Below are 22,725 nucleotides of genomic sequence, written 5' to 3'. Positions count from 1 at the left end.
TCTCAATTCAATTTGAATGAATAACTAGGTCAAATTTCTTTTCATTTTTGTAATAACATTTTTGCAATAAAATCATTGGCACTTTTTGAGCAAAATTAACGCCAAATGAGGATCTTCGAAAAGTTATTCCAATTTTCGTGTATTTTACGGGCAATTTGTGGGAATATTTTCAAATTTTTAGCTCATGACCCCGAATCGAAAATTTGTCAGACAGAAATTTTTGGAGAAATTGAGGCAATTTAAAAGAAAAAATCTGCACAGTAGAGGAAATTTTGATCACTCCAACCGCAAGTTTTAGATTTTCACTGCGGAAATTTGGAATAAATTCATTTCTTGCGGAATAATTTTTAGGTTATTGTTTTAAAGTCACTGTAGATGTCATTTATATTAATATGTTTCATTAGCGACAGCTTTCATGTAATTAATAAAGGAACAGCGTTTTACTCATAGCACTAGAAGGCCCATTTGGACCATCTTCATTGGAAAGAGCAGTTTCTTGCATTTTAACAATAATTATAATGCCTGCCTTAAACAGAATTTTGATAAAAAAAAGAAACGCATTTAAAAAAATTCAGTGCAGTGGTAAAAAGTGTTTTTGTTTTTAATATATACCAGTTTCTTGCAGGCAATGTTTACACCTCAGTTTTCAATAATTTTCTAATTATTAGCTCATGACCTCGAATTGAAAAATTGTTAGAAAGAAATTTTTGGAGAAATTGAGGCAGAAAATGGCAATTTAAAAGAAAAAATCTGCACAGTAGATGAAATTTTGAGCACTCCGACCGCAAATTTTAGATTTTCACATGGGAAAAATGGAATAAAATTCATTTCTTGCGTTTATTGCGCAAGAAATTGGTCAAAACCGTTAAAAACCAGTGGTGAATAAAACTGGGCGGTGAAGCAAATGAGAAATAAATTTTATGAAATGAAAACTGGCGCAAATTTCTGTGCTTTGCGTGGAAGAAAGTTCAAAAAGAAAGTAATAAATACAACGTTCCATACAAAGATATTTTTGGTGACATTTAAAAATTCTAACAGTTCAAAAACCGATCGCCTACATATCTCAGTCCTAGAAATTTTCTCCAACAGTAAAGTAAACAGACGAAAGAGTCGTGTCGTCGCGTCGTCTGCGCTTGTCAACAAAGCGAACGAAACATCTCTCAGCATCTTTTTTCGCATAAGAGAAGACGTGAAGATATGCCGCGCGCGCATTTGCATCGAATTTGAATGCGGTCGAGTGCCAAAAAGTGGCGCATTTCACGGCTCCCTCAAAGGCGAAAAGCTGCTTGCGTGGCAATATGTAAACAAAGAGAGCAGGCTCGTCGTTTGTGTTGCCACTGCGGTGAAATTGCTCGCTGGGCTCGCTGTCATGGGGTGTGCGGCCGGCGGGGCCGTTGCCGCGATGATTGGGTCCCGGTCAAGCGGCCAATATATGTATCCATGCCCCGCCGTTCGCTTCGCTTCGCTCCTCCGGGGGTTTTGTTTTTTACACGCGCGCGCCTCCGACCTAATCCTCAGCGCTGCGCTCGAATTTATATTGGTCTATGGTCTGCTCCCTCGGGCGCGCTGGACCAGAAAGCAGAAAGTCAAAGTCGAAAAAGAGGCCAATCAACCAGCGCGCGGCGTCGATATGCCCGCCCAAAGAGTCTGGCGGGAATTTTAAATTGGCCCGCAGATCATCAAGTCAAAGGACGATCGAGGTCGAATTTCTGCGTAGATAAAAAGGGTTATTTTGGTAAATAAATGAACAAAAAAGGTTAAAGCAGGTTTTTAAAAGTTTTAAAAATAAAACGGGAATGCTTGATTCTTAGTTTAAGGTCAAATGGCCGTTTTTATAAAAATTTTGGACGATTTTTCGAGCTTTTTAAATTTTAAGCCATGACCACCTTGAAAAATATGAAAAGCCACTCAAAAGAAGTTCCAAGACGCGTGTGTTTTTATCTATAAATCATGGTTTTAGAAATTTCTTTCAATAAAAAAGCCCTTACTTAGTGTTCGAAGCCGCTAACAGATGGCGCCACCGTATACTTCGTAATAAATTTAATTTTAAGGCATTTCCGCTGCGATTTCAGGATCAATCCTGCCACTGTGCATTCTTCACTTAATTTTCTTTCTTTTGACGTGCTGAAAACCAAAATCGGTTCAGCCAATCGCCGTAGGGTCGTGAAAAACTAATTTTTGAAAAAAAATATATTTTCCAACGACTCTACGGCGATTGGCTGAACCGATTTTGGTTTTCAGCACGTCAAAAGAAAGAAAATTAAGTGAAGAATGCACAGTAGCAGGATTGATTCTAAAATAGCAGCGAAAATGCCTAAAAATTAAATTTATTATTAAAATATACGGTGGTGCAATCTGTTGGCTGCTTCAGACACTGATGGCGTATTGAAAATTGTATTTAGATTGTCCGCAATTTTCTAAAAAAAATAAGAGTGATCATATTTTTATGAATCCTGATTTTCCGATTGCTAAAATGGCAGATAGAAATCAACTACAGTTTCTTTTCACCAAAACAGAAAAAAATCTTTTTTTAAACAAAAATACGCAAAAATCTAAGATAAATTGGCTTTAAAACCAAGAATTTTCCTCTTGAGCAGGAAGCCTATCATTATTTTAGGCCTGGAAATATTTTCTAGATAAATTACAATTCCAATTAAAAAAAAAATTGGCCTCAAATGTTTTTGGAAAACTGAATAGAAACTTTCAGCTGTGTAAGTAAAATAAAAAAATCTAATGGGAAATAATTTTTTATTGTAATCCGCTGTAATTTATTTATTTTTTATTTTTGGCAAATTTTGTAACAATTTGCCTTCAAATAATAAATTTCTTCCTTTGTATTTTCCAATTCATGAGAAAAAACGTCTGCTTGAAAACTCTATCAGGAAGTGGAAAAAAGACTTGACTCAACATGAGATGTTTTTATTTCCATCACTAGACTGGAAATCAATTTCAAAGACATCTCTCAGTTTGAAAATGACATTTTCCTTGATGAAAATGGTTTCATCTCTCGAAGCACTCCTCATTTCACGGCAGTGTCACTTGATCAATTCTTCCAATAATTGTATTTTCCACCGCCTTCGCCTTTTATTACATTATTCAGCGTCTAATGCAATAAATTCCTGCAACAATTTCCAGTAAAAAGTTTTCTTAGTCAGATTGTCTATTCCAGAAGCGCAAAACTTCATTTCCGTTGGTTTAATTTCGGTCTGACGCAGAACATTAATTAGCGGCAAAACTACGCTCGGAAAGGCCGCAGTTTTCTAGGAAAGAAAGCAAGAAACGCGTTTTATTAATTTTCGCGGTGATCACTGTGCAATATGTGGTGCAAAACACGCCCTCAGCGCGCACAAGTCGGAAAGTTTGGCCGTAATTTTAATATAACAACGCACAGAGAGAGCGCAGAGAGAGATACCGCACACGCAGCAGGCTGAATAACTATTTTTTGCGCTCGCCAGCGAAAACACGAGAGAGAGAGAGAGAGAGAGAGAAAATCAGAGGCTGCTGCTCTTGCGGGGCACGCGATATTTATATTTTGTATTACACACACAGGCTTCGTCGTCGTCGTCGCCGGCGTCGCTTTGTGCATGTATGGCTCGGAGCGGAAAACACAATTTTATCCTCTCAAAGCGCCATCTAAAATGTCAAGTGGCTTAATAAAAATACCCGCCATAACCGAGATTGGCAGGCCGGAGCTAGAAAGAGGCTTTTCCCCATAGTTCTTCCCTAATACGAAATATAATGGCGTGCGGCGCCCAGAGGAGAGAGAGAGAGAGAGAGGAAAAAAATGGCTGACGTGAGGGTCTGCGTCTCTCCATCGCAGATATTTATTGCGGATGCGGCCGCCACGCACATTCTGGCTTCATTATGCATTCGCTGTGTATCAATTCGCGCTTAATGCACGCTTCCGCGTCATTTAGCGCGACAATGTGCCCCGTCGTCGGATTTTATCTCCTAGCTGTTGCCAGCAAGCTCGAAACTTGATTTGCTTGCCGCTTTTGCTAAGCGATCGATATGGAATAAATTGCACAAGTTTCTAGTCGCAGAGGCAAGTGCATTTACCAAATTAAATTGTTTGCTCACCGCACAAACTGATGGTGTTTTGAATGACTGTTTACACCCCTTAGAGGGGGATGATAGTGAATTTCCCCGCAAAATGCTTTAACACATTTACAGATTAGGTTCTGAGGATCGAAAACAGTTAAAAAATACATTAATATGAGAATTATTAAAATGTTAACAATTCTCGAAAAAATTACCTTCATTTTGTGTATTTTGATTTTTCACAAAAAAAATTAAAGGTTCTCTAACGGCCCGTTGAAATTTTCTGACGAATTTTGTGCGAAAATAGTAACTTTGAGTAAAAGTACTCAATTGACCAGTTGCATAAACCCTTAGTTATTGAAGCCGCCAACAGATGGCGCAACCACAGACTTTCTTAAAAATTTTGTTTTAAGCGGTTTTAAGGCATTTCCGCTGCGATTTCAGACTCAAAATCTAGCTATTTTGCTTTTTTTAATTAATTCGCTAATTTTTGACGTGCTGAAAGCCAAAATCGGTTCAGCCATTCGCCGTAGAAACGTTGGAAAAGATTTTTTTATTTCAAAAAATAGTTTTTCACGACTCTACGGCGATTGGCTGAACCGATTTTGGTTTTCAGCACGTCAAAAAAAGCAAATTAATTGAAGAATGCACAGTAGCTAGATTGAGTCTGAAATCGCCAGCCATTGACATTACCTTTCCATGTAATTTGATATTTTTACAAAAAGATTATCACCGTATTTCCAGTTTCCACTATTCTAAGATTACTAATGAACATTGTCGATTACATATATTATATGATGAGAAATATAATACTCAAGTGAATCGGAAAGGAATATATTAATTTAGAAAACCACACGTTTAACAAATGCAATAAAATTCAAAAGTTTTAATAATATTTGCCCAAAAAATATAATAATCATAAATATAATTAATAAAAATAAATCATGGTCAAATAAAAGCTCTATAAATTTCGTAGAAAATTGGCACTTTGTAGAACAAATCCTAGAAACTACCATTTTGATAAATAATTATTTATTGTAGCCAAAACCAAAATTTTGCCGTGTTTTCCTCGTTTCAAGCCCTCTCATCACGGATAGGGCCAGATAAAACGAAAATCCGTAGCTACGAGTGGCTTAATTTAATGATGTGGCTGCTGACACGCGGATTGCCGCCGGAATTAGATCACGCCGAGGGTGGGTGGGTGGCAACCCGAAATCGCTGACTTATACACGTGGGTCTGTCTAATCGCTTCACATAGACGTGCGTGCCTTCTCCGATTTTACACAATTTTCAAGGAGCGCGGGTACTCACCGAGGGCGGCGCGAGCAGTCAGCAAGCCGCAGAGCACGAGCAGCACGCCCGACCGCATGGCCGGAAAGCTGGAACAGGCCGAAATTTAAAATGGATTAGACAGGAATATGCATGAGCGGCGGTCGGCATGAATTTGATACCACTTACAATTTGTTTGCTTGCGTCGGCCCAGCCGCAAGCAAAAATAACTAGATATTATATTCGAATTTCCGAACAGGAGAAACGTGCGCTTGTTAGCTTTAGTGAACAAGGATAATAAATGTAAAATTATTTGATACACCTGATGAAAAATTAAAGCGAAATTCTCGTGTTCTAGAACGGAAGCCTTTTTTTACTGACGCAGGCTCCACTAATTTTCTTTGCCAATGGTTTAGGAGATTTTGCGATAAATCAAGGGTTTTATAATATTCAAATACCAGAAATTCAATCCGCAAATCATGTGTATCTAGGCTTGTAATCAAATTAACACAATTACTCTTTCAAATATTTGCTAAATTTTTTAATAATATTTTTACTTGACCTACATAAGACATCGTAAATGTTGACGTTGACACAATTATGTTAATTTTAGCACATGGATAAATTTTGTATGAATCGCAAAAATATTTATTCCTTTGAGAAATTTGTACGTTGTGACTACGATATAAAAACTCATTTACAATTACGTAATATTTATAAAAAATAGAATAATTGTATTCAATTAAATTAGTTTAAAATTAAAAATTTTTAAAAATATATTTAAAATAAGCTTAACAAGAATTTTTTATTAAATCCGTCTTGATAAAAAACATTGTGCATTCAAATTTTAGGTTTTAGTAGTCTTATTTACATAAAATACGTACCGTTTGACTCTTCTTTGAATTAACTAAGGAACTGAATTAGTTTGAAACATACAATTACTCTACAGCGTCGTGCTAAGGTGTTGAAACGGACGAAAAAAAGGCTAAATTTCCCGTTATTGAGGGGGTTAAAAGGGGGTAGAGGGTTGGTGGGTCTCGTACCCTTTTAGTGCACTTGGGGACGTCAAGACGGGTCTAACGGTATGCGGTTTTTTTAAATCGGATGAATAGAAGTCGAGATTTGGTACATCATAATTTTTAGCAACCTTAAAAAACATGGATTTTCGAAGATTTCATTTTTTATTAAAAAAAATGAGGGAAAATGCCATTCCAAATTTTAACGTTTCTCACTTAATTTTTTATGCTCTACAAAATGGCTATGATAAAAATAAAAATATTTTGATAAATTCATTTTCAGATTTGAATCAATTTTTATGACGACCCTTGAGATAAACATACAAGTTTTTTGCCTCGTTGAGACGAGGTAAATGTTTTATTTTTAATTTTTGCTCTGGGACGACCCTGAGCAAAGTTAAGAAGTACTTAAAATTCCCAGATTTTGACCTTTGAACGCCCGCAAAACCCGCAAAAATTGGAAAGTTGCAGTTTTATGAACTGTTTTTCGGTCAATTAGGGAAAATTTTACGGAAAAAAATTTCCTTCAAAATCCATCGACCCCGCCTGGACGAAAATTTTCTCAAATAGAATTTTTATTACCAGCTTGGGAAACTGCTAACTGAATTGTAATCTTCCTAACTCATTCTCAGTTTTGGCTAATTACATGCTCATATTTTTTAAATTACATTTATTAGAACATCGGGTAAGGCTCTTAATCTAGCTTTCACAATAATTAAATTTAAAACAGAATCGGAAAAATAAATATATTTATTTGAAACATTGAAATATATAAAAATAGTACAAAATTCATAAGTTTTTGTAATATCGAACTGAAAATACAAAATTATTGTATATTTAATTAGTTAAAATATAAATGTATCTTTTTTATTATTTAAAACTTGTAATTTAGTGTTTTCTATCTCTCCTAATAAGTAAGATTCTTCTAGCTTTTAAACATATGAAGCATATAGTTTAATAATATTGAAAAACACGCAGAAAACTGCACAAACGTTGAGGCGTTTCATTTAAAATTGGATATTTTGAAAATTCACGGCAAAATAAACCTGACCAGACAATTATTGCTTGCGTCATTTTTGAATTGAAAAAATTCCAATTAAACAGTATCAAAATCAGCTCAATGCAATGAAAAATAGACGGGCCAATATCTGCAAATCAATTTATGACTGTCATAATGTCCAATAATACGAAGCACATTTATTGCATCGATTGCTTTGTTGTTCACGAATTAAAAATGGACGTTTTTGAGCCGGCCAGGCAGGCTACAAATTGATGGGCATTCATTCATATTCCGAGCCTGGCATTTATCGCGTCAAATCGATTTTTTGCATCGCAGGAAAAATTGCCGGCGTGCGGCAAAAATATTCAAAGTGGTCTATAGATTTAATTTATATCCGCGTCGCGCGGCACTTTAATGAAAATAATTTAACAGCACGCCTGGTGCGCAATAATAGCTTAGAATTTATTATGCCAGCAGCGGCGGCAGCAGAGTGGAGAAACAACCCCTTTGTTTTTCACCCCTCGAGTCATAATTTCGGCGAATTTCGCGCGTGTCCAAAAAGCGTGCGGTCGGAAACCTTTCAAAGCAGCAGCGGCGGCAGCACGAGCGGGAAATTAATCCCGACACTTTGAAGCGCAGGACTTTGATTTGCATGCAGATTCAATAAAATTCCAATTCTGCTTGCATAATAGTAAAAGATTAAGGCGCCAAATCTCGTGAATATTCATCTTTGAGAGTGTGCGGAGACGCTCCCCTTTCATCTTTATTGCTTTCAGCGCCAAACGAGTACTTATTCCAACCGGATTTTACACACAGCCATATGCAGTTAGACGCCGATGGAATTTAATCACGGGTATATATGACGCGCGGAATATTATTTTGTTCTATAATCGTAACATAAAGAGCAGAATATATAAAATGAGGAACCTATTCAACAAATATTACCAATTTTTTAATAATTTAATAGCATCATTCTTATAATTCATTCCTCAAAGAGAGGAAAACGTTAACTAAAATTATTTCTAATAAATTAATTTATCGTTTCTGTTTTTAATCGTACCTTTTTTTAAATTTCCTCTTTTAAGTAAAATTATATGTCACACAGGAGCAAAATATTCAATACTTCAAATTATAAAAAAATTAATTAAACATCTTGATATGACTAAATGTGACTTAGACTTTTCAAACGGAATTTTACACCAAATTTAACTATTTTTTTTAATTTTCCAAGGATATAATCAAACCTACTCAGTAAATAAGCATATAACTTTGTTCCAAAATATCAGAAATCATCTCTTTATTATCACCGGGGGCCCGGCTTGTGATCTGTGTTGGTTCCCGCCAGTCAGAAGTCAATATGGCGTCGAAATAATGGAGGCCAATCAGGAGACAGTCCAGCGGCCAATCAGAAGCGTCGAAAAAGAGGCGTGCCGTCGTAATAATTTCATTCCCGCGTATTTTGTTACATTTCCATTAACCTGATGTGCCATCTAACGGTTGATTCGCCAACTACCGACCTAATCAGCTGTTAATAAAGAAATAACAACAAAAATACTCATTTTGCCGACGGTATTTTCATGATAAATTTCCATGCCAATTTCATTTCCCGCCGTAAATATCTGAATTCGGCCCCAGGTGTTTATAATAAAATAAATTTCAAATCGTTATGAAACCCATTAGCAAAATGCATCAATCTTTAGCCTTCATTAAAATAAAAACCCACAACCATCTTTTGAGCTTTTGAAAGCAACACGGACTAAAGAGAAAAGTGCTTTTCAAGAGGAAATTCATTCAACAAAAGAATGCGGCTGCCTAGGAATTAATTAGGCGAGTTCGGATATTCGCTTGCATCGCGGCAGTTTCCTATGTATAATAATACACACAGCGCCTGCTGAAAAGAAAATTTAATTAAGCCCCGCGCATTTTCCTCATTTGAGCCTTGAAATGGCATCAAGATCTTTTTTGCAGCTTCCTGTGCAAACATATATTTTGAAAAGCAGCCGCCCTTTCTTTTCATGAAAAGTTTTAAAGAGGAAATCAAGTATGCAAAGAAACTACTTCGTCATTGGAAGCAGAGCCGTGGAAGGAAAATTCTTAGTAAAAATGGTTTTAATACAGAGTAAAGTTTGAGTTGGAATATTATGGTAAAATGATTTAGTCACCGCGAGAGCGAGCAAACTATCTGGACTGGAAATGAGCAAGAATCAGGCTCATTTTTATTTATTTAATTGACCAGTTGCATAAACCCTTAGTTATTGAAGCCGCCAACAGATGACGCAATCACAGACTATTTTAAAAATTTTGTTTTAAGTGGTTTTAAGGCATTTTTGCTGCGATTTCAGACTCAATCTAGCTATTTTGTTTTTTTTAATTAATTTTTTTTTGACGTGCCGAAAACCAAAATCGGTTCAGCCATTCGCCGTAGAAACGTTGGAAAAGATTTTTTTATTTCAAAAAATAGTTTTTCACGATTCTACGGCGATTTTGGCTGAACGGATTTTGGTTTTCAGCATGTCAAAAAATAGTAAATTAATTGAAGAACGAACAGTAGCTAGATTGAGTCTGAAATCGCAGCGGAAGTGCCTTAAAATTAAATTTATTACCAATAGATATGGTGGCGCCATCTGTTAGCGGCTTCGAACACTAAAGGCTTTTACAACTAGTGAACTAGTGTATTGATTGAGCAAAGAAACCGTGCACAGACGGACGAACAAGATGATCGATCCCACTTTCTCTCTTCTCGTCGCAGAGTGTCTGTGATCATTAGCTCCTCATTCTCCGGCTCATTGTTGCGAGCTGCTTGCGGAATTGCCACGATTAAAAAGCCAATTTAGCATGCATGCTCACAGTCAGAGTAAAGGCTGAATTCTGAAGGGGGCGTCCGCGCGCAATCTTTGATCTGCCGGCCGATTGCACACATATTAAAGCAACTAGGTCGGCGTCGAGGGCGAGCCAATTATCAGCTAAAAGAATTAAAGAACCCTCTCTCTTTTTCTCTCTCTCTTTGCAGACGGCGGCGGCAGCGGTGCACCTGCCGAGCGGAATTTTCTCATTCGAATCCAGCCAGTCAGATTATAAGAAGGCGAGCGCCGCGCGGTTTAATTCTCCGCCGCCACGCCGAAAATGCAAACGGCACCTGCTCTCTCTCTCTCGCTGCGATATTAACCTTCTTTTCCACGAGTACCGTCGCCGCCTCCGAGTTATCAAAAGAATGCGAATTTTTTTTCTCTCTCTGGGTAATAAAAACGGAGAAAGAGCTGCCGGATTTTTGGCTTTCGCGGCGACTTATGCATTTTCTAGCAGGCCTCGTGTGTAACTTACTTTTGTCTGTTCCTGTATGTTGCCAGACTCGTTTACAACTATATTTACTGCGAACTTTCCACCCTCGGCTCTGCTGACTGAGGTAGTTTCTACTTTAATATGTTTAATCTTGTTTTTTTACAACTATAGGCAAAATATTTTTTTTAGAAAAATAAAATAATTTTTTTAACCGTGCAATCGATGCACTTGACAAAGTTTTGCTTCTGAGAGTTATAATGTCTCAACAATAAGTTTTCTAAAGTGTTGGAAGCAATTTCTGGCGCGAGAGTGGCACAACTTGTGACGGTCGTCAAGCCAATAAAAACACACGCCTGATTGTGAGTGAGATATTGTGACGCTGTTGCAGAATAAAGCGATATTTTTGCCAACAGAGAATAGTCGAAAATTATTGCACCTATTATAAAATTAAAGGTGTTAAAAATTAAAAAGTTTTAACAAAAATTTATCTAAAATCTTACACTTTTAGCAAAATTATCACTGATATAAACCCTCTTGAATTAATAAAAACTACCCCAATTTCCATCGGCTATTTAGGGGAGGGTGAGACGAGTCGAACGGTGTACATTTTTTGCAATTCTGACAGTTAGAACCCGAGATTTTAATGTTTGCAAAAAATTGAAAGGATTATTTTTGCTAATATTGCCAAACCTCGGGTTCTAACTGTCAGAATTGCAAAAAATGCACACCGTTAAACTCACCTTGACCTCCCCTGACCAGCCAAGGGGTTTAGGGGTGCGTACCCCACCAATTTCTAACTCTGCTAAAATTCCAACGATATCCAAGTTTTTATTCCTTCGATATTATAATGGAATTGAAATTGTATAGCAATTTAGGGGTGGAGGGTATGCACTCGGTTAATAATCTGAATAATTTTTTTCATTTGCTTCTCTGTTTTTAATAATATTTACTCTGCCACATCCATTTCATTTTTAGCTAAAATTAATATATTTTATTAGATGGAATCGCAAAAAAATTTATTTATTTTTAAAATCACACGTTTAACAAATGCCATACAAACTCACCAGTTTTTGTAATATTTACTGAAAAAATGTAATTAAGTATAATAATGTAATAATTAAGTTAAAACACGAATTGTTTTAAAATAACTTTATTAATTTATTAACGAAGAAAATTATTAAAAAATAATAAAGTTAACAATCTTTATGTTACAATTACTGTAAACAAGACTTGCTATTAAATTGATTTAGTAACTTACAGGATAAGCACTAAAACCATTCAGCTGGTCAGGGAAGGTCGAGACGAGTCTAACAGTGGGTAGATTTTGCCATTCTGACAGTTAGAACTCAAGATTTGGAGGTGCAAAAAAACGAAAAAATCGTAATTTTATGAGTATCATCTTGAAAACAAAAAATAAAATAAAATAACACCGCACTCTGATATTTTTACACAAATTCACAAATGTTTGAATGGAAATTTTCACACAAGGGGAAATTTTGCGCTTATTAGCTCAACAATGTTCCTTGTCACAAGAAAAGGGCGAAGTTATATACGACAATGAAATTTACGTGTTTGTTGAGCGCAGAACCAGAACGAAATTTCCGTTTTGTATTTTAATTGGGCTTTTGTTTTCTTTATTTTAGCATTTTCCGTGTCAAACAATCAACTTAAAACAGACTTTAACGCACCCTTTCTCCATTGCTGTCCCACATCAATCGATTTTAAAGTGCATAGAAGTACATTACGGGCAAAAAATGAAGAACATTTTGCATTGTAAGAATGGCAAGAAAAGGTAATTCATTTTAGAGTTGAGAAATATTCTATAAAATTTAAACGACAATTTATGAAAATTTTAGTATTTCCCCAATTTTTAGAAAGTATCTCCAGCCAAGGATTTAAAAAAATTCAGTGCTTTACTTTAAAGAAGAAGAAAAATTGTCAAAACTCGTCAAAATTGCTTATCATTGAAAACAGACACGATCAAAAAAAAATTTGCTTGGCATTTGGCACACACAATATATTTTATTTAGTGAGGAGAAAGGAAAAAGTGCTGGGAAAGAGACGAATGTCAAAATATCAGAACCCGATAATTCCAGACGAGTGCTTCTTGGAGAGACGCAGGAACACTTGACTCGCAAATGGAGGCGCAGAGAAAGAAAAATATTATTAAAAACGCCTTTCCTCGCTCCGTCTGCTCGTCTGCTGATGCTGACTTGAATCTTACAAAAGTTATTAATATTTCTGCGTCGTCTGATGAAAGAATTTCTGGGAAAATCCGCCATCCCGCGCCGCAGCCGAGCGCGAATTGAATTTCTTCAACTCTCGCGCTGATCTGTTTAAGGTTTTCGACGCCTGCCTCCATCCGCCTCTGCCGCGGCGAATAAAATTATATTCCCCCTGCGCCGCTCTCCATTATTTGGCAGTCGGTTTCGTCGCCAAGGAGAAGAGAAGAAGAGAAGAAAGAAAAGAGCGGGTTTTCAATATTTGATCTCTCTTCTTTGGCATCGATCAGCCGCACACGAAGAATGCATTACAAAATGAGTAGGTAAATTGCGAGGGCGGCTGCCCTTATTCTCTCTACACCCTCTGGGAAAAAGAGCAGATTATACGGTCTCGCTTTCATCCCTTTTCTAGGCCCGGCGCTCTGCTCTCGACACTTTGTTGGAGCAAGCCCGAAATAACGCAATCCGAAAAGGAAAGAGCAGAAGAGCCCAGGCACCGCGCGCGCGGTTTCTTTCTACCTTTTCGGCAGCATATGCGAACTTGAGAAACAATTTCCGAGTCCATTAAATTGATTATGGCCACGTGGCTTTCGTGAAGGAAAAAAAGAAGAAGCAGTGAATAATTTATATTCATGAGGCTGGAGTGCACGTCACCTTAGGGATTGTAAACAATAATTCTTCATCTAGTAATGAGACTTGACTTGCGAACACTCATATTTTTTAGTTTCAAAAATTTAAGTTTATTATGGGCTGACAGGGCAACTCTGCCCCAAATCAGCACACATCCATAAAGTAATGATACAATTATGTAGGAACAACATTTGGAAGGAAGTAATTAATGGTAGCTTGAGAATATTGCTTCTTCAATTTTCTTCTTAAATGCACTTGAATTCTCGTTCATACACAAATTTGGTGAAAGACTATTCCAATGACGATAGCACTGCACTTGGAAGCACTGTTCAGGCACAGTAACATTTACACGCGGAGCCAGAAGCCTCAGTCGATGAGCTCTGGACCTGCCTATCAAGTCAACATCGCGCATGGGGGTAACATAACATTTTAAATATTCAGGGCAATTATTGTACAAAATCTTATGTGTTTGTGTTAATACATGCAATTGACGTCTGTCTGTAATCTTTAAGATACGACACTTTTTATACAAAGATGACAAGTTTTGCCCGCGTTTGACGTCAAATATATACCTCATGAGGTTGTTCTGTAAAACTTGCAGCTTATTCAGTTGCTCCGCGCTAAGGTTACAGAACACGATATCACCATAATCAAAATGGGGTAGCATTAGAGTTTTTACTAGTTTAATTCTTATTTTTTCTGGCGTGACATTTCGAAATTTTTCTACATTTTTAAGTGAACCATAAACTTTTTGAAATATTTTAGAAATTTGACCCACCCACTTTAGATGCTTGTCAAAAACAACTCCTAAATTTTTTACTTTGTCACTATAGTCAAATTCAACACAGCCAGTTTCCACTTCATCACTGAATTGAATTTCAGTGTCGTTCATTTTAACTTTACTTAACTGCGCCAAGTTTAGCTTTGAGTGCGATCTCTCAGAGCCAACAACTAGCACCTGCGTCTTGCGCGGATTGAGCTTTAAACCGTGCTTTTCCGACCAGGCGACCACGTCGCACAAAATACTGTTCACAACCGCAATAGCGTGCTCCAACTCCTCAGGCTTGCAATTAATATACAATTGAATATCATCTGCGTACATATGGTACTTACACCGATTTTGAAAGAGATACACTACGTCGTGGGTATAGACGGAAAACAAAAGCGGACCGAGCACCGACCCCTGAGGAACTCCGGCCTCGATGCGGACCCACCTTGAGAATTTTCCGTCCTTGTCACGAATCGCGTGTTCTCTCTCACTTAGAAAGTTTTTAAAAAAATTTAAAACTGAATCAGAAAAATTTAGCTGCGCCAGCTTCCTGAGCAGCAGAGCGTGATCGACCAAATCAAACGCCTTCGAAAAATCAAGGAAAACCATAAGGGTTACCTCACCACGGAAATTAGAAATCCGCAAGTCCTCAGAGATTTTCAAAAGCGCTGTGGTCGTGCTATGCTGCCTGCGGAAGCCGGACTGGAACTCGTCTATCACGTTATGTATATTTAAGTACGTAATCAGCTGGTCGTGGACGATTTTTTCAAGCACTTTAGACGCAGTGCACAGGACGCTAATAGGCCGAAAATCATTACAAGCAACCGCGTGTCTAACTTTAGGTAGAGGCATTAAAATAGCTTTTTTCCACTCGGACGGGAAGTGACCTGTTTGTAAAGAGGCATTTACAATATTTGTTAACGATGGCAAAATTGAGTCAGCTGTCAATTTAAGCATTTTGGTACAAATTGCGTCCACTCCTTCAGCAGAGGAGACTATTCCGCGAAGTGCGTATTTTACCTCCAGTGGAATGACATTTACTTCATCTACTCTAAAAAAACGTTTATTTTCACCGGGGGCCGGATTCACGCGACACGCAGATATGGCGTCTGGTAGAGTACAAAACGTAAAATGAAATCAGCACAATTAATATTTTTGTAGTTAGTTATTTATTTTCTAAGAGCTGATTAGCCCGGAAATTGGCGAATGGACCGTTAGATTGCACATCAGGCCAAAGGAAATGTAACAAAATACGCAAGAATGAAATTGTTAGGTTGGCACGCCTCTTTTTCGACGCTTCTGATTGGCCGCTGGACTGTCTCCTGATTGGCCTCCATTATTTCGACGCCATATTAAATTCTGACCGGCGGGAACAAACACAGATAGCAATCCGGAACCCCAGTGGGAATTACGACTGCGCAGAAGGTTTCAATTTGGTTCACGCATGCGCAGTGATGAGTTTCAGCCTCCCTGTGAGACTAAAAAGCGATTTGAATATACTGCGCATGCTTAAGATGCGAAAAAATTTACTGCGCAGCTTCAGAATGCGGGAATATTCAAACAACTATAAAAAATTTAATTTTAGCATCTTGAAAGCCCCTTTGTTTAAAAACTTGCAGTGTTTAAAAAGAAAATACAATCTCAATCAGATTCACACGCCACTTTAATTAAATTAAAATGACAAAAACATAAATTTACAGAAATTATAAACATCAATTCATCAGCTTAACTCTAGTATATAGTTTACGACTCAACTAAAATCACTTAGAAGACGGAAACGTAATCTGCTTGCACCACGAGTCGACCTCCTTGAGTAATTTGCAATGCAAATGCGGTTTGCGCCCTTATTCACTCACTCTCTCTAATAAGTGCAAAAACAGAGCTAGAGAGAGCAACTCTCGAAACACAGCACAACGCTGAGAGAGTTGCTCTTGTCTAAATCCAGGGCGAGGAATTAAGCCTCGCCGCGAATCCGTCTGTATTCTGCAGTCATCATTATCCTCGGAGGAGAGGCAGGCGTGCTTGCTTGCTTGCTTGCATCTCTCTCTCTCATCGGCGCAGTATGTTTTGCTCATTACGGATGCACTGTCTGCGAGGAAAAAGTCGAGATAACGCCGACAACTAGGAAGCGCTTGCGACACCCCCGCAGCTGCTGTGGCCAGGCGGCCTCGTCTCGTCTCGTCTTGCTTTTCTACGTTTCCATGCAAATTCCGAAGATAGTGAGAGCAAGAGTCAGATATGCAAAGTGAGAGCTTCCTCAATTACACGGAATGAGCGAGCGACACTGTGCGGGATGAAAAGGAAAAGCTCGTTTGATGCGCTGCCTATCACGTACTCCTCTGGCACGACGAGTGTGCTTCACTTTTCTCTTATTGTAGCAAAACTTTCGGCTAGATATAGAATTAAATGAATATTTTTAATTGCTTTTGCTTGGGAGCACTGCCTTCTAGATAGATTAATGCGCGTTTCAAGGGTTTATCTCTTGGCGGTATTCATAAAATTGTACACTGAGACGCTTCTATGATTTCAGATTCTCCTCCAATTAAATTTACAAAATTAAAATTTTCTTGACCACATTTTCTAAGCAAAATTTGATTCTTCTCGTCGAGATCTGTCCAACAGCGTGTGAAAACTTTTAGGGAAACTCTTTGTAAGGAAATAAAATGGGATTTCAAGTAAGGAGACAGTGCTAACTTTGCAACCACTTTTCTAAAATCAAAATTTCACTGATACTTAGGTTAATTTTGGCTTGAATCATGCATTGGCAGCATATTTCCTCTTAAAAAAACATCGAAAGATAAGCCTGTAATATAAAATCTGATTTCTCTGTCTGCTTCCCATGAAATTATGCCAAAAATCTAAATAAACATCAACGTCAAATTTAATGATTTTCCTGCGCTTTGCGAAACGTGTCATGGTTCCTTCTATTTTTAATTTTCCGATGAACTATGCGGCCCCGTTTCGAAATTCCCGATAATAGCTACGCCTCCTCACTGGTCCATACAGAATCTGGTAAACGTGTTTTTTATATCTATAAATTTGCCACAATTTCAAAATATTCAGTCCTTTTTCGAACGGTTCACGAGTGGAAATCGATTAATCATCGGTTCTAGTGAATATTCATCCTTGCAGCTATTTTACTGATGGCACTTAGAAAAATAAATAACATTTTAAAACAAAAAATCATCGATTAAAAATACTACTTACAATTAGTAGTGGTGAAGTATATAGTTTTCAAACATTATTATTTTTTCACCTCCAGAAAACGAATTTAACATTCTTGCTCTTAGAAATTATTTTAATTTAGACAGCTTGTCTTATTTATGTTTTTTAATATTTATTTTATTCTTTTAACTGCTCTAAACAGCACTACAAATTTATTAACAGGATATATAGCGACTTAAATTCAAAATACAAATAATTACTTTTAATAAATAATACTCTTTAAGCAAATCCGTTTCACAAAAGACAAATCATTATAGATTCATCCTACTATATAGATATATATACACATAATATGCCAAGTTGTCACTTTTAAGAAATATAAAAATAGATACTACAACACAAAACAAATCGAGACCAAATCAATCTTTAGAGTGGTCATGAAAAAATGGTTTCATTGTGATTTATTCTGACCTATATGTTTAGAAAAATAAAAATGAAACAAAAAAAATCGAAAATATCAACAGAAGAGGTTGTTAGTTTGAAGCGTTTGGTTATAAAAATTTAGTTTTTGAGCGGAGAGTTGGCATCCATAGCAAGAAACTCACATTTTTTATTTTAAAAAAATGATGATTCATTTTTAAGTTTGACGAGAGTACTAATAATTATTAAAAAATTTCCTTTATTAAAATGACCTCAAATTTGATATTCAATCCATTGAGCTTCAAAAGCTATTTTTAATTTAAATTTGGACCTAGAAGTACAGGTTTTCCAGCGGGGTCCAGATGTGCGATAAAATTGATTTCTCTGCGCAGATCCAAGATGGCGTCTGAAAAAGCTCTCTTTGGATTGCCGTACGAGTGTCAAAAGTTTGTTTTTACGATCCAAAAGACACAATAAGTTAAGAGTAATGCAAATTATTGACCAAACTTGCTTCTTTCCCGCATTTTCACGTGACCCTTTTTCGCGCCATGCTCCAACGGACGCCATATCTGCGCGTCGCACGAATCTGGACCCGCTGCAGGTTTTCTACCCAAAAATTTGCAAATATTTTTAACAGCATTTAAAGATGAATTTTTTAAAGATTTTTAGCAGATTTCCATTAGTAATTAGTTTGATTTTGTCAATTTTGCTCCAACAAATTTAAATTTGGAGTCAAATTTCAGTTTGTTGTGTTCGAAATTCGGTGCAAATTCCGTTGTGGCTGTTGGTAAATTAGAGAAAATGTTGGGCATGCGGCCGATTTAATGGACATGCGTGTGCGTTGGCAAATCCTGGTGGCATAATTAATCCACTCGTCCCTGTGCAAGCCACTCACGCCGGCATAATGCGTGCTGAAAGCCGACGCGTTCGCGCCCGCCACGCCGTTTATGTGCTCTGTGTATATTTCGGCCACAAAGGGAAAAAAGCACATCACGCCTTTTATGCGGCCGTTTGCTAAATTTTAATCAGGAAAAATGAATATCACGGCGGCGACGCGAGAAGAGAAGAGAAGAGCCTGCTCTCCTCTCTGTGCTGCATTTAACTGCGACTGAGAGGAATTAATGAGGCTTGGCACGTGCATGCATAAGGGCCGAGGGGAAAAAATGTTTGGTCAGTCCTTTGTCCAGGCAAAAGCGCTGCTTCGCTAAGCATTCTTCGCAGAATCTGCCAGATCGCGATGGAAGTAAATTTCGTGGAAAGGTTTTTGTTGCGGTTTATTTATTTGAGGAAGTTCGACATGAATTCCATACAATTTTCCAATGCGGAGAGCACTTTTAGTCGATTCAAAGAGTAAAGATATTAGTAAAAAATAAATTATAAAAAAATTTAAAATTGCAACAAAGCAAATTTAAATATATAATTACTATTAATTAAAATTATATTATTTTACTAAATTTTATCTCATTTTTAGCAATAAAAGTTATTATTGCAAAATCACCTTTTAATAGAACGATTAATGTTTCATTTTTGTGTGGATAGTTTTGTAATTAAACAATATGTACGTATATATTCATCGACCATTTATTGGTAATCATCGAAATTATAATCACTACTTTCAATGGCTAAAATGTAAATGGTATTTTCAACGATAGGAGATTAACTGAAACTGAATATTACAAATTTATCTAGGCGCACGAGCCTGCTAAGAAAATAATTATTTTCCCTCTAAATGAAGCGCAAAAAAATTAGATTCATTCATTGAATCATTCCTGGCAAAAATAGTCAAATAATCAACACAATAATTGTCAACTGTGAGGTGAGAAATGAAAATGAGCAAAATTTATAGATAAAATGTAAAAAATTACACCGTGAATAAAATTGATAAAATTAATTCCTTCGATCAGCAAATAAAACTCAAATTTTTCGCTGAAAAATAAAATAAAATTTCCAAAAGGATTCAAACAGATATTTAATATTTTAGTTGATTCCAATGTATTTTCCTTAAAGTGCATTGTGTTTTTTTTAAAAAAAGACAGAATACAAGAGTTAGGTGTTTGTTTTAAATTAGATTTAACAGCCAGGACAATATACTTTTATTTGGAATTTTTTATGAGAAACTTCTGATGCAGACATAAATTGAAAATATAAAGCGAACTAAGTTATAATATATTGATGAATATTGTGAGGAATGTGAGGGTTCATACGTGTGTTGGTGCAATTTCTGTAAAAATTTTCTTTAGAGCGCATCGCAATCGATAAAAAGCACCGTGTCAAAATGTATATAGTGTAAATTTTTAAGACAGCAAAAATGATTTTATTTAGAAAATTGAAATTAGCAAAAATTATTTTATTTATTCAGTTAAATCTATTTTTTATATTAAATGAAAAATTGTATTTGTAAAATAAATAAAAACAGAAATGTGTATTTTTGTAATAGTTTTATCCATTTAATTAAACAATAAAGCTTAGATTTACGCAATAAAGTAACAGTGTCAATTTTTGAGGAAAGTGGCTGCAAAGTTAGCAATGTCTCCTTACTTGAAATCATATTTTATTTCACAAGAAAGAGTTTGCCTAAAAGGTTTCAAACGCTGTTGGACAGATCTCGACCAGATGAATCGAAATCTGCCCAGAAAATGTGGTCAAACGATGCAAATTTGGGAGAAATTTTAATTTTTACAATGCTTTTTATTATTGCATCCAAAGATTTTAATTAATTTCAACTGTCACCCTTATTTATTTTCTAGCAAGCTCCACATTTCATCGAATTCTCTGTTTCTAATTTTGTTCCGCATTGAAACAAATCATTTAAAACCCAAACTTCGGAATAGCCACACAATTCCAGCTTTATTATTTGTTTGTTTGTTTGTATAACTGCAGTGAGCATACTGCTTTATGTGCGGTTTCATACACACATATTTAGCGGCGTGTGTGTCACATGCAGCAGCGCGGCCAGTGCTCATTATTTCTGCTCTTTATTCCAATAGCCAGTGGCTTTCTGGTATTGAATTACGATGCGGCGCGCGCCACGCCACCCAGATAATAATATCTGCTCGAATTATTGCAATTGTCTGAACGCTGATAAATTTGCATGCATGCACGTGGTGCCGGCGGTCGACGGAGAGAGAGAGAGAGAGTCTAATTCAATCCCCGCTGTACATAATAATGACTGCCTCTCGGCTCTTGCAATGTGTGCGAATTCACTTGAGCGCAGGTGAGTCGAAAATTCAGCCCAGCACTTTGCGCCCCCACCCCCACCCTCTCGCTCTGGCCGCGTGTAATGGCCGTGCGGCTAAATCTGTTTGCCCCTATTGTTGCAGACACTATGCTCCCCGATACACTCCAACTCGTTCCAGACTATATATTATATATATATACCCCAGAAGCTTGTTTGGCAATTACCAGCTAGCCAGCCGAAACTTTTGGCAGTAAATTATGGAGGATTCGAGTTGCCTTCTGCTCTCTCTCTCTCTCTCTCTCTCTCTCGCTCGAGAAAGAAGAGTATAAATGTGTGTACACACTCTTGGCATTATTGTTGCAGCAGTCGAGGCAGCTCTTTTAACCTCCCGCTCCTATCATATCACGGAGTTTTCGGGAGAAATTTATTAAACGAGAGAGAAGCTCTGATTTTGATGCGAAAGGGGGAAATTTGATGTCGTTTAAAAAATGATGTTGCATAAAAAGTTAACCCTTAATTGACAAATTTTTTTCATATAACTCTGACCAAATGTTCCCCAAAATTCAACTTTTCAAAGCTAAGGAAATTAGATGCTTCCGGGGTGAGAAAAATTTTGTTAATTGTGAAAAGAAAAAATAGTACTTTAGTCTTGAAAAACCTTTTTTTTTAATTTTCAAAAAAAGGCTTGGCCTCATTTAAATTCACCAGTTCATAGTAGTGTAAAAAACTGACTGTTATTCAGAAAGCAGAAAGGTTTTAATAGTTTTAAAAATGATTTTTACCATTCTTTAAACACTCCAAAATATGGAATAGGCCAAAGCTCAAGTGCCAATCAAATTTCCGAGAGAATCAGCTTCAAAGTTTGCGTTAATCTGTCTCTCAAAAATTAGGAAGATTTAACTAAAAATTCGAACACTGATCGACCGTTAGTGATGAGCATAATTGGCAAGAAAAGGAAAACCGCCTGAGAAACACCTAAATTTTCACTTTCTAATTTATTTTTTGTCAACAATTTAGGTTTGTTTGTTTGTTAAGATGTGCACAGTTTCACCGCAACCAGTATGAATTGTTAATTGGCAAAACAAATGATTTTTTTTACATCGATATAACAAAACAATAAAATTGTGTGTTTTTGCATTATTGTAGAGAATATTATAATGTCATTTTATTTGCCTATTATTTCTCCGTGATTTTTGCGTATTTGCTGATTTGTATGGGACTGAAAACTGACTTTTTTGCGTTCGTTGCAAGGCTCCAATTATTATTATGTTAAAACTTTGTCGAGTTAAACTTTTATTAAGATCCAACTTTCTTCAAAGTAATTTAAATTTACTTCACACAAACATAAAATAAAAATAATTTAATTTTACGAAAGCTATAAAAATGTAATTTATAATAGGTTATAAATTATTACTGCAAGTAAATTTTATTAATAGCTTACTAAAAATTTACTTGTATAAAAATTATTACTAACTTTTAAAATAGAAATATTTGAGCAATATTTTTATATTTTTTAATAAAATGGTTTATTAAACGCAATTAAATTATTTAATTCACTTTTTTAGTTTAACTGTAATTTTTAAATAATGAGTGTCATTTTATTTAAGATATGGAATATCAACTCAATATTGAAAACTGTGAAGGTTCTACGGTTAGTGTATAATTCTCCTTAAGCGGATGTAAAAAAAATTTTAAGCAAAATTACTAATTATAGACCAAACTAATAAGGTTCGACA

At 36.3% G+C, this 22,725-nt stretch overlaps 2 protein-coding genes across 2 annotated transcripts in view; both read right to left on the bottom strand.

Moving 5' to 3' along the window:
• Positions 1-534, bottom strand: part of tun (tungus) — a 153,715-nt gene extending 153,181 nt beyond the window's left edge. The window contains exon 1 of the mRNA XM_065496189.1: positions 523-534. The gene's annotated coding sequence lies outside the window, so the exon portion shown is untranslated. The remainder of the gene's footprint in view (positions 1-522) is intronic.
• The window catches only part of LOC135947359 (Ig-like and fibronectin type-III domain-containing protein 1), a 138,181-nt gene that overhangs the window by 100,086 nt on the left and 15,370 nt on the right, over positions 1-22,725 (bottom strand). Inside the window, exon 2 of the mRNA XM_065496183.1 lies at positions 5,353-5,420. Within this exon, the coding sequence (XP_065352255.1) occupies positions 5,353-5,410 (58 nt within the window). The 5' untranslated portion in view covers positions 5,411-5,420. The remainder of the gene's footprint in view (positions 1-5,352; positions 5,421-22,725) is intronic.

Source organism: Cloeon dipterum, chromosome X (assembly GCF_949628265.1).
Source record: "Cloeon dipterum chromosome X, ieCloDipt1.1, whole genome shotgun sequence".
Taxonomy (NCBI): domain Eukaryota; kingdom Metazoa; phylum Arthropoda; class Insecta; order Ephemeroptera; family Baetidae; genus Cloeon; species Cloeon dipterum.
The sequence above is the reverse complement of the archived record's forward strand: the minus strand, read 5'-3'. Positions and strand labels throughout refer to the sequence as shown.